This window comes from Neltuma alba, unplaced genomic scaffold (genome assembly GCF_004799145.2).
Source record: "Neltuma alba isolate B1F8T4 unplaced genomic scaffold, ASM479914v2 tig00006913_pilon, whole genome shotgun sequence".
Taxonomy (NCBI): Eukaryota; Viridiplantae; Streptophyta; class Magnoliopsida; order Fabales; family Fabaceae; genus Neltuma; species Neltuma alba.
In genome coordinates this window covers 2,926-16,657 of record NW_021634617.1, presented here as the reverse complement: position 1 = coordinate 16,657, position 13,732 = coordinate 2,926, and the positions used below count along the sequence as shown (strand labels likewise).

At 33.0% G+C, this 13,732-nt stretch overlaps 1 protein-coding gene across 1 annotated transcript; it reads right to left on the bottom strand.

The window, feature by feature from the left end:
• Positions 1-9,289: 9,289 nt before the first annotated feature.
• Positions 9,290-13,496, bottom strand: LOC114751422 (protein YIPF6 homolog). Its single transcript, XM_028940097.1, has 3 exons — positions 12,826-13,496; positions 10,864-10,938; positions 9,290-9,759 (listed from the first exon to the last, which is right to left on the bottom strand). Exons 1-3 carry the CDS (start codon positions 13,324-13,326, stop codon positions 9,499-9,501), a joined length of 837 nt encoding a protein of 278 aa, XP_028795930.1. The 5' UTR covers positions 13,327-13,496; the 3' UTR covers positions 9,290-9,498.
• Between the last annotated feature and the right edge of the window lie 236 nt (positions 13,497-13,732).

The window sequence follows — 13,732 nt, the reverse complement described above, 5'->3', positions numbered from 1 at the left end:
AGAGAGGCGGGGTGGCCAAGTACAAAGAAAAAACAGGGGTGGCAAAATAAAACAAAAAGGGTTTTTGAATTCCACAGTAATCAAAAATCAAGAATTAAGAATATAATAAATAGACCACCCAATTGGTTTTTTTTCCAAAATGATCCTATTTGATTGATATGAGAGAATATAAGAGAGAGGTACTGGTCACTGGATGGGGTCTAGTGCTAGCGGAGTGGGGTCTGCTAATGAAATGATTTTACAGAGAGAGAGGGAAGAGGGTTTTAATGGTGACTTGTGAAGAAGGGCTGAAATTAGCATAATAATGGAAAGAAGAGAGGGATTGGGGAAATGGCCATCTATCAGAAAACAAACCCATTTCATTGGAACTGAACGAGGGAAAGAAGAAGGAAGAAGCGAGTTGAGAGAGGGCTTTATTTACAGCTGGTGGCAGTGCCAGACCTGCAAATGAACAACCTTACAAGTTACAATAAGTTGTGTGTTTTTAGGGCCAAAAAAACACATTTCTTTTTTTTTTTTTTTTTAAAAACCTACGTATCTGATGCTGATAGAGATATGTCATGGATGCATGTGAGTTTTGCAGTTGCAGGTGTTTTTATTATTTATTTTTTAAAACATTAAACTGCGACGCAACCTAACTAATACATAGGCCCTTATCATTTCGGCTCCTTGGGTCGCCACAAGAGAGACGGTGATTAGGAAAAATTAGTGTAGACTTTATGGGATCAGATTCAGTTCATTTAAAGTAATGTGCCGTTTCTGGCATTTATTTCAATGGTCCTTGTTCATTTATTTCGGCTAAGGATACATATCTAGAACAAGGACCATTTCGGCTAGATATTTATCACATAACAGATGTATCATATATGTGAATGGTCTGGATATTGAGTTATGTCTAATTTTATTTTTAAATTTAATTTACATTTTTAACAATATAATAGTTGAAAAGTAATTTTTATTCTCTATTAAAGAAGAAAAAGTTAAATATGTAAAGTTATGCAATGAATCTGATACAATGTAATTCGTGATTTCATGAGATTTATGAAATCTGATATGATACACATGCAAAGGCCAATGTGATTTTAATTATTGATTATCACTCCTATTCAGGCCTTATTTGAATTCATTAGTAATAAATAAGTTATTCAAATATAGGTTAATACGAATTTACGCTACTTTGGAAAAAAAAAAAAAAAAACTCTCCCTTACTCTCATGGCAAGGCATCACCTAGAAAGAATTTTTTATTTTAAATATAAGTTATTAATCGATTCATTAATTGTTACTCTCTAATTTTACTCTTATTAATAATTAAGGTTTAGTGTTAAAAAACGCATCGAAATGTGTGTTTATCTATTATTTACATTCTTTAAGTTGGGGTAAACATGAAAAACAATTTTAATTTATGACGGATTTAATGCTTTAACTGTGATTTCTTAATACTGGTAAAAAAAACTGATTCCTTAATATGTGATACGCTAACAATTAAAAATTGCCATATAATAGGGACCGGTGGGAGTATTTGATTCTTATTACCGTTTTCATGTCAGCGTTGATTCTTATAATTTCAAATAATAAGTTTTGATTCTTAAAAAAAACAAAATAATTCAATTTTTTATTAAAATTTAGGGGTCAAAAGTTTTGGGTCCAAAAAAACTTGAGGGACGGAAATGAAGATAAGAACTATAAGAACCAAATATTGTATTAATCTTTTAAATATTTAGTTCTTCTCACTTGAAAATCAGAATATTAAAATACTGAGAAAATTAATAATTTAGTTTATAAACTTTAAGTCGATGTAATTCAACTTCTGTAGTCTTGGCTCATTTAGTCTTAATCAGTTCAAATATTAGTCTTTAAAAAATTAATGAAATATATTTTGGTAAAAAAGGGAATATACAATTTTATTTTTTAATGATTAATATCGCCAAAAAAATATTAAAATCCTAGGGACTCAATTGTAGTGAATCAAGATTCATAGACTGGGTTGCGTCAACTTAGCGTTTAAATATTGAATTTTAATTCAATCAAAACCCTAGGAACTAAAAAAATAATCTTTCCTGAATAAATATATATAATATGATACTCCTCCGATCCTAAAATAGCATTTTAGCACTATAAAATAAATTTTATATTTAGATTTAGAATAAGAGGAGCAACTTTTTGGGTTGGTTTTAACCGAGATTCTCAGCGAATTCAACATAAAAAACTGAAAGAGCTTTTTGAAAAAACTGGGAAACTGAATGAACATAACAAAACAAAGAAAAAACCAAATTGACTTGGGCAATTACCCATGCCCATGTTTATCATATTTACAGTTATTAAAATCAGCATTCTTTTGTTGTTGGCAAAAAAAAAAAATCAACACTCTGTTGAAATCCAAATATTGATGGCCAAAAAATAGAAAGAAAATCTATTTTGGAGGTACTTCTACTTTTTTTAATTTCCAATTTAGTACTTATTTTTTTTCTTAATTTAATTTTTAATTTTGTTCTATTAACATTGTTAACCTTTACATAAAGACTATATAAATACCAATAGAACAAAGTTACAAGAATTAATGTTACTCAAAAAATAATATTAATTATTTAATTAAAAAACACGTAAATATTAAATTAAAAATTGAGGAAAAAATATAAGTAGAAATATGGTTTTCCCAAATAAAAATCTAAATATCAGTCCGTTGTTAGTAGGGGTGTTCAATTTGTCCCGTCCCGGTCGTCCTGTCCCGGTTCCGGTGAGTTCGGGACGGGACGGGACGGGACAAAAAAAATTTCGGGACGGGACGGGACGAGACAATGACCGGGACGGGACGGGACGCGGGACGGGGTTGTCCCGTCCCGTCCCGTCCCGGGATATTTTTTTTAAAAAAATTATTTATTAATAATTATTATTATATTATTCAATTTACTTATTAATAATAATTATTATTTTTATAGTGATTTTTAACTCTTAAGTTGTAATATTATCTGAACAATATCTCTTTCTTCAATAAAATAATTCATAAAGCCATTATATAGTGTTTCTTTTATCTGTTTTTTTTTGTTACAGTATTGTTTTTACACCTTTTTTATACTATATAATTGAGCTTTCTACATAATATTTTTTATAATGTTTTTATCTTTAAAAGCCTAATAAAAAATAAGTATTATAATATAAAAAAATTTCATATAAAAAATTATAGTTTTTTTTTTAAAAAAAAGGGAGGGGAACGGGACGGGACACGGGATTAAAACCTTGTCCCGTTTCTGTTCATCAGGACGGGACCGAGACGGGCCTGTCCCGATCCCGTCCCATCCGTGAACACCTCTAGTTGTTAGATCCAACTCATCCAAGGCTCACACCCACGCGTATAATATATTGATTGACCGCTGGCTGCCTAACAGTGTGATGATTATGTGGTTTGACTTTATTTGACCCTCTCATTTAAAAGAAAAATTATATTAATTGATGCACATATGTCGTTGAACATAATTAAAGCCAGTTGGTGTTTCGAAAATTGATTCACACATAATTAAGACATTTATTAGTCGCAGTCAACCCACAATTACTCCACACGGCAACCAACAAATAAATGGAGAGTCAAAATTGGGTCAAGTAAGTGGTATTTATAACTTACATTCAGTATTTCAGATAAATCAGAAAAACTTAAAATTCTGATAGCATTGCTTTAAAATTCATCGAGTTTTTTTTTACCAGAAAATTCATCAAGTTTTTAACTTTATTCTTATTTACTTTCTAAAAAAATTAACACAACAAAAAAATAAATATATTTTGGAGGCCAGGGTAATTATGATTAATATTTAAGAGGGGAGATAAATAGGGGGATCTGTGCGTAGAATTAGGAAGGGGCTAGGTAGGGTGGAGGAAAGGGCAGCCTAGCTGGTGTGGGATACTAACCCAGATTTGGGGGGCGGGAGGGATGATTACGCCACTACGGAACGCAGTCATAGGACACGTGTCACAGCGTTAATTGCTCAAAGGTGGGGCGCCTTAATTACTTCATAATATCTGCCCCTCTTCGGATTTGGGCGAAGAACCTCAATCTTTCTTTTTTTGCTTTTTTTTGGGAGAATTTGAAAGAAGTAACAAGAGTGAGTGATGTACACTAAAAAGAAATTATAAAAATTATAATTCTTTTATTTAAAAAACAAATTAATAAATTTTAATAAACCAAGCCTGATTTTTTTCAAAGTTTGAAACTTGCGTAAAAATTAATTGAAGAAAATACACTAAGTTCAGTCATGTAGAAATTAAAGTTTTATTTATTTGCGTAAAAATTAATTGAAGAAAATACACAAAGTTCAGTCATCTAGAAATTAAAGTTTTATTTTCCTTATAAAATAATTAAAATTTTATTTTTAAAATCACCATAGACTTTAATTGAAATTAAAATTTATATAATTTTATATAAATTTAGACTCATTTTATTATTTATTATATATGTTAAAAAATGTTATATGCGTCTAGAAAGTAAAAAGATTACGTGATTTTTAAAACACTCAAAGAAAATTTGTATAATTTTTTTAAATTTTACAAGAAATTCATATAAATCTTTTTTTAAAAATGATGTAATGTTAATAAAATTAAAAAAATCAGGTCATATATCATAATTTTATGCAAAGTTCAGATAAAAAAACAAATGATACTTTTCGCCGAAAAAAAATGATACTACTATAGGATAATGGGTAGTTTTGCCTTTCGCTTTAAATTGAAGACAAGAGGAAAGTTAGGATATTTAGCTATGGGCAATTTAATACTTTTAAATTAATATTTTAATATTTGGTCCTTCCTGATAGTTATAATTTTTATTATCATTTTTAATAAATATGATTTTAAGCTGGTCCTTCTCTCTAATTCTCCTTTTTTTTTTTTAATTTTTTAACTTTATTTTCTATTGTTTATATTAATTACATAAACATTACAGTTTTCTTACTATTTTTTCTCTCATATTCAATGTCCTTATAAAAAGAGATCTTAAAAAAAAAAAGCAGAGAGAATCAGTGATTCAAAATTTATGAATAAAAACCCCACATTCAAAGTGATATGTAGCCCAATGAGCTTGATAGTATTTTTATTTAATTTTATAGTTCCAAGTGTTAAATTAATGGATAAAACCACTACTGTATTATAAGCAAAATTCGTGGTCGGTTTGGCATCCATTGTAAACTTTTTTTTTTTTTAATAAAGTCGTTGAATATCTTGAAAGTTTTTTTTTTAACTTTTATATTTTTTGAAAGTTTACTTTGCTAATAAAATTGATTATCAAATTATACAGTTTAACTGATATCTTTAATTATTAAATTTAATGACAGATATCGGATGAAAGCAAAAATATTATGAAATAAAATTTCAAAATATATTTACTTCATATATCATAAAAAATATTTTTTAGAGAGATGTTTGGTAATAAGTAAAAATAATTCTAAGAAGTACTTTTTGTTAAATTTATGATTTATTTTCTAGCAGACACTCTCTTAGTAGATATTTTAAAAATATCTAAGGACCTTTTTTCCCTCCTGCCAGCGCATAGTATTTTAAACTTCGGTTACCGTCTCATCATCCCGTAAAATGAGAACAAAGTATAACCCGACCCGACCTCAATATCCAGCAGGTAACACGAGACAACGGAAAAGACAAATTAAGCAGCAGCGCAGGCAGAACACAAAGCTGCAGAAAAAGAAGAGATCACAATACGAATGATAGGAAGCAGAAGACAAAAAGACGACGGAAGAATAACCCGGAGCACAAATCATCACCGCCGGCATAAAGGGACGTCGACCATCGGCGGCGGCGCTGCAAAGAACCACCCGAGTGGAAGCAGGCAGAGAATCAAATGGGTTATAGGCGAGGGTAGGGTAGGGTGTGGAGGGTTGCATTGATGGGTCGTATGAATGCGCGGGATGTAATTAATAAGGGAGAAGAAGAGAGAGCGAGAGGTGACGTGAAGGGACCAAATCCGAAATCCAAAATCCGAAATAAAACCAAAAAACGAATAAGAGAGTGATGGCATCACGCTAACCCCAAAAGATTGCTTCAGAAACCTCAGAACGGAACAGGTCAGGGCAGTGACCCAGACACAGTCCTCTCTTCCTCTCTCTCTCTCTCTCTCTGCTCTGTTCTTGTCCGTACATTTTGTTCATGCCTACGTAAAATCACTCCTTTCATCTCTTTCCTTCTCACTCCATGTCTTCATCTCTCACTGCTTGCACTTTCAAATCATTCCCACTAGATTCTTTTTTGGCACAATTACACCCAGGTACCATCTGTAAGAAAACAATTTTGTTTTAAAGTGCCAGATATTTACTCCCTGGACCTAATTGGTGTTGTTAATTAACAATGAAAACTAAACGGGCTGTGGGATCGTTTGGATTCACAATCATAAGCTGGGATATAATTCTTTTTACGTACTTTCTATGTATTTTATAAATCATGATCAAAAAATTATTGATAATTTTTTTGATTTTATTTATAAATCACTCTCAACATATTTTATACATACCAATAAAAATATTAAACTTTATTAACTCTCATTTAAAATTTAATAATTTTCTAACTTTATTCTTATTTAATATACAATATACTTTATGAGAACAAAATTAACATAATAATAAATGAAGCTTAAAGTTGTACATTCATATAAAATTTTCTCTACTTGTCTCATAAATAGGATCAATTTTTTTTCTCTCTGCACTATAAATAGGATCAGAAGAATGCTTACAAGTTACTCGTTCGGTTCTTAATATAAAACCTAATTGTTGAGTTGGTTTTGGTCCTAAATATAAAAATCATTTCTCATATTTATTAATTTTCTTTAAATTACTCCTATAGATACTCCCTCAATCATAATTAAGTAGAAGAGGGAGTAGAGGTATTAAGAAAGATGATTATGGTGTTTTAGGAAAAACGTGTTACATTTCTTATAATTAACTAACTTACCCCTAACTTCCTTAATCTAATCAAATTAGTTAAATGAGTCTTATATTAAGAATCGGAGAAGTATTACAAACAATCCCTATAAAATGACACTAAACAGTACTCTCTCTGTCTCTTTTTGTAAATAACAACTGTCATTCCCTTTTTGTCTCTAAATATAAGCAATATTTACAATTTGTCTTAAATTATTGTAGCAGATTTCCTATTTTACCCCTATTAATTATTTATTTTAATACTTAATATATTTATTATATCATTTCCCAAACTATCATCTCTTTCCATCACACATTCTCTCTTTTTCATAATTCTTTTTATTATAATAAATTTTTTATTCTCTTTCTTATACTCTCCTTCTATAAATAAGAGTATTTTGGAGAAAGAACTCCTAATTTTTATCTATTTATTATCTTTAACTAATTTTTTGATTTACGTAATGAAATCCAAGATTGTTTATAAAAAGAGGTTGAGGGAGCAATGTATAAGTTGGCCTCAGGGTTTAAACACAGATCTCCTAAAGGCTTGCTACGTGAAGATTTCACTTGTTTTTTAAAAAGAAACGAAGGAGTTAATTATGCGCCATTGATCAGTGTGTAATGAACTAATGATCATAATACTTAAAAAGGCCAAGCAAGCTTAGAGGATAAATATGATGGATTAATGATTATGTCCCAACTCAATTAATTACCTCTGAGTGTGGAGTTCTTGTATTGTGAGTTGTGACTCATATATGATGTGCATGTTGCCATCACTAGCTAACTTCTGTTTTCAGGTTTCTCATGTCTTCTTCGGGTGTGTTTGGATGAAACCAAACCGTGGTTTGGAAAAGTGATTCTGGAGAATAGATTTTGTGAAGAATAGATTCTGGAGTGATTTTAAAAAGTGAGAGTGTTTGGATAGTTGTTATCAGAAGCACTTTTTATATACACAAATTACTAAAAAAAAAGACATAAGTTAATATGATAATTACAGAAAAATAGATTTTATGATATATTTTAATTTGAAGGAATAAAATTGTTAATAATATATTTTTTACCAACATAATTAATAATACATAAGATAATATAATTAATAAATAATTAATATGTATATATATTTATAAAATATAAGATTAAATATGTTTATAAAAAAATAACAAGATACATATCCTATAGGCTCTCACACTCTCCCTCTTTTCTCCAAAAGCAAAAAAATTTTGCTTTTTCTAAAACCATGGTTTTGGAGTCAAAACCATGATTTTGACCTAAAACCATGGTTTGGTTTTTGGGATGACTGTTAGGGCAGTTTTTTACCCAAACCATGGTTTGGGCAAACATCCAAACGGTACCGTCGTATTAAAGAAAAACGTAAGTGATAATGCGATTATAGGGTTAGCTACACGATTTTAAATTAAGTTCAGCAAACGATTAAAATATGGGCCTTTCGACTTTTACTGAAACCAATTATAGTGGTTTTTTTTTTAATTATTGGAAGGTGATATATATACGCTAGAAATAAAACGCAACATTGGTGCAAATCGACTCGCTCACCGACTCAATCATTTGTTTCCCTTAAAAGACAAACTTTTCCCCCTCGCCTTCAAGTTAAATAATTAATATATATATTTTAAAGTCAGATTTATATGTGTAAATTAGATTCAAACCATCTTTAATTTTTCAAGTTTTGCGCCTGTAATTTTTTAATTAATAAATACATTTTTGTAGAATAATAGTTAAAATGATGTTGTTGTTGTTGTTTTGCATTCATTACCTCAATGCATTATGGTCATCTTCCTCAGGATTTTTATTGTGAACACACTAATAAAAGCCCATGCCCAACCTTCGTCGCTTTCTGAAATCAAAATTATTTTAGGATAATTTACGGCAAGTAACAAAATATTAATGTTCATTGTGAGAGGAGATAATGGGAAAAGTAAAAGGAAGTCTTATTTTAAATTACCCTTCTCAGCAGCCTATGAAGGTTGAAAAAATTCACTCAACTAGCTTTCTGTAGCCCAAAAGTCATAAGAAATATTGACTTACAAAAGCCATTAAGGCATCAACCCTAGTGCTCTATCATGCACCAAGAGAAGAGACTCGATAAAACAAGATCAGATGTGCTGACCACTTAGCAAAGACAGCTCACCCTATGGATGACCTTGCAGATCATGGCGACTCCACCGTTGGACTGTGCAACTTTTCTAAGGACGGACCTTTCTCCTGTTAGGTCTTAAGTCTGTGTAGTAGCTATGTTTTTTATCAAGCTTTTTCTTGCCATTGTAATTCCAAAAAAAAAAAAAAGGCATCAACCCCGGAACATTATTCACATGGCAATGGGGAAGGGAAACACAGTACAAAAGAGATCACTACAGTAACGTTGCTAGAAAAGGCAAACCACTATACTTTAGAAGGAAACTACATTACCGTCTGTCACCAACTATATTTTTAGCTGACAAAAAGGCTAACCAAAAAGGACAAAAGAGTAAGGGGGTGGGGGGTAAAATTTAAAAAATGGGGCTGCTTTTACACAAAAAGCTTCCGCAGAGAAGTAGATGGGAAGGAATGCAGTAAGGAGAAGCAGGGATGAATTCAGTCAATGGCAATGATGAGAAAACCAACAGATACATACATAAGGAAGAGTGGGTAGAGGGCGAGAGCTTTTCTTCTTGGGTTGACGGCAGCACTCATGAAAGGATATGCAGCCCAGGAGCTCCATCCCAGTGCCACGCATACGACAATTATTTTGATCATCACGCTTCTATTCAACATGCAAATTAATGCACCCACGTCCAAAGGGAACAAGCAGTATCCCAGAAGGCTCAGGCTCTGAAAGAAAATTATCTGTCCACCCTGCAATTTTCAAGTAAAAGAGCAAACACTTCGTCAGCTATTTTGCTGCCATAACACTATCATCCTTGGAATACAGATCAATATATTTATAAACACATGATGATGATGATGACCACGCCAGCTTAAATAAACTGAGTTTGATGACCAATGTTTGCTTCTGTCAAAAGCAGGGTTAGAATTCTAGCCTTGCGTAGTTTATATTGGAGGGGCCTGAACAAATGAGTTCGGCTCAGATTGAATACAACCCTAGCTGTATTGAAAGGCCCACAGCTATCAAAATGGCTTTGGCCCATCTCATCGCATGTGGAGGCAGAGGAATAGGGGAATGAAGGTGAAGTCATGAAACATCATTTGTCCTGGTTTAGGAAATTTTAGTTTAGTTCATATTTTTTAGTTGATTTGTTTTGATCCAGTTCTGGGGAATGAATATATGACCTCTGTCTTTGTAACAAGACCTATTAATGTCGGCATGATCTATTTTTCAATTGTTTTTATATTATTTCTTTTGGAAAGCCCAGCCCAACTCAGAAATCTTAAAAGGGGTCAATCAGGCCAGGCAATATGAAGGCCCAATTTCTGACTATAAAGCACTTAAGGGTTATGCTCGCCATTTCAACCCCTTCGACAACAGCACGTCAAAATGATCCCAGGGAGAAGTACAATGATGTCAAAATAAAATACTGTTTTTTTAAACTTTGGCCCTGAATAGAAAATTTGTATACCCAATTAAATCAAAAAGAATAAAAATATTTTTTTTGTTAATACCACTTCCGGTCCTAATTATAAGAGCCAATTGACTAATTTGAGGAGATTAAGGAAGTAAGTTGAGTTAGTTATTTATCCTAAATAGTTGTTGTCTTTCCAAAAATATCATTGCTAATCAAGTGTATTAATTAGAACTATCATTATTAGAAGGGCTACTTTGGAAAAAAAAAATATAAATATGAGAGACAAAGTGGATTGGAGTCTTATATTTAGGACCAAAATAAAAGTCAAACAGAGTCTTATATTAAGGACCGGAGATAGTATAAAAAAGGATAATAGAATTATTTTGCCTTGAAGAAAACACTGAAAAAAGGTTGATACGATAATAGAGACTACTACCAGAAGCAGGACATTCAATGTCAATATTACAGCGCCAGCAGCAAGTAACGCAAATGCAACAGCGAAGACATCAGACTGGCAAACAATCAAAATTAACAGTTAGTATGAATTCAAACCAAGCCAAATAAACTATCATTGTAATAATATAACACATCAACATGATACCAAAAAACCGAGGGGGAGGGGGGCATGAACGAGGAAATTGAACATAGTTAAGCAGAGTTCCCAGAAAGTGAGGTGAAATATACCTCTTTAAAGCATTTGAAGCAAGTTATAGATCATCTTTACTAAAGATGCAAATATACCTTCCAGAAGTAAATATGCAGAACCGAGGAACTATAGAAAAGAAAACTTACGAAGTTGGACAAAACAATATGCCCGATCTTGCGCTTCTATCCAATTAATGAAATAAAAAAAAAAAAAAAAGAAACCAGGCTTGTAAAGCTTTTACTTCACTGTGAAAAAATAATATGCTCTATTCTATCAGGAGCATGTTTGCGCACAATAACAATACATTAACACTTGAAGAACCAAATGCCATACCATGAATTGAAAGTATCCCGCTAAAACCAGATGGATATAAGCTCTGTACCAACATCTTGTGGAAAACTTTTAATCATCATCATCACTATTACGGCTTCATAGCTGGTTTAAAATTCCATTTAACATCCACTACTGTTGTGGGAGTGCAACAGCAATTTGGCACATATTGGAGCTGCTGCTTAATAACTACTACAATTTTTCCACAAATATAGCGATCATTATCATTATCACAACTATGGCTTCATAGCGCGTTCAAAATTCTATCATAGCCTCTATCTTTCTGGTGGAAAAGCAATGTCAATTTGGCATAGATTATAAATACTTCTTAAGAACCTAGCTCACATCATATGGACAAAGAGTTTTCCATCTTAGTGGATGTTCACAGAACTAGCCTGGCTATTTTGTAAAGGGACAGCTTGCAAGCTCATTCAGCTGGTGAGTGCATCGAAATAGGGTGTTCGGAATCTGTATCCTAAAACAAAGTATCATTCTCTTGCACCAGCTACACAAACATATGATGAATCTCAAGAGCCTAAACAGAGACCTCAGTGAATGACACTGTAAGTAAAGGAAAGTTTGTTAAATGCTTCTAATATTTGTAGGTTACATTGGCGATTTATCTTAAAACATATATACCATGTGTTTGGTAAATCTTCAATTGTTATATATATTGAACATCCTTTTTCTTGTCTTTCTTTTAATTTTCGAGTTCAAAACTAATGTTTTGCCTATGCTTTGGCTAATTAAACATGGAACCTCGGGGTTTAGCTGTTATGAACATGAAGGGCATGTCCAGCACGGGAAAGAATCCTTTCACGGAAGTTTGATGGTGCTAGGCCCTGAACATATGGTGTGTTATTTTAATGCACCTATAAATGGTTTCATTATAATATACAATAAGCATGCAGAAATTTCTCCTACAACACGTCATCCTGACACATTGTTCAGAGTCTTCAAATAGTAACATCCACAGGACCAGAAGTCCAGAACACCTCTAAATTGATAAAAAATGAGTAGAATTAGAACCATTTTAGACCAGTCCATATAGCATCTACCAGTGAAGATCATCCACAGAAATTTATCAGAATCATCAACTGAAGTCTGACCGGAAGTTCAAAACCACGTATTTGAAGGGGAATCACCATGAAACGTCTGAATGCAAAATAACAAGTTTCAACGCAGCAACATATTATAACAGTTCCTACATTCACACTTCATATATACAGACAAATGAAGCCCTCAGTTCTCAGCGTTGGCTCAGGAATGCAGATGATGTTATTTTCACAATCTCAATTGAAAAACGAAAGAAGATACTCAGCTTTCCAAGATTAATTAATTCGTAAACTCTGCGAACGAACTTTTAAAAAACAAATTAGCCACCAAAAATAACCAAGAGACTATCTGCAGCTGCATGCATACCTTCTTGACAGATGCAGACCATGAAAGAACAAGACCCAAGAAAACAATAAAGAAGAAGGGTCCCCATAGATCCCAATCCCTCAGAGCCATCCCGGGGTCCTCGCGGAAGGGGTTAGGAAACACAACCTGCTTCAGATTATTAACAATCCTCGTTAGATCCCTTCTCACGGTGTCCCAGACCGGCTCTGTCAACGTGTCCGGAGGCGAGCCAAATCCACTGGGCGTAATATTAGGACGTCCATTGTTGGCCGGAGGTGGAATCGGGGGAGGAGGAGCGGGAAGAGCCGGTGGCTTCTGATTGGAAGATTTCGGCGGAGGTGGAATACCAACAGGCATATAAGGCGACGAAGATACAGGAATTGAAGCTCGAGGAGGACTAGGAGGTCTGGCAGGGAGAACCGTGGTGGGTCCCGATTGGACGCTAGCACGAATGAGGTTCTCGATCTCGTCAATGTCGGACTGGGACGATTGGTGCAGAGGTATGGTATCGGCGTGTGACATTTTCTCGACTCCTTAGAAAGAGGGATTCAGGGGAAAGAAGTTTCAGAGGAGAGGAAGGAGAGGATGAGAAATCAGAAAGAGAAAGTGAAGGATCAGAATAGGGAGAGAATGAAATTCTGAAGACGGAGCGAGGAAACGTAGCTGAGAAGCATGGAGATGACATGAAAATAGTTGCAGGGGAGGAAAGCGGCAATGAACGTGCAATTTTGGACTTCAGTTGGTTTTGTGTCTTAATTTTGTTTTTTTTTTCGCCAGAGTGGTTTTTTTAATTTAAAAAACATAGATATTCTCCTATTAGAGGTAATTCTATTTGAGACATTGTCTGGCACGAAATATGGACACCTCTTCCGGTTAGAATTCAAAACTTGGTTTGTCAAATTGTAAGGGACTAATCCTTTTCACTAGA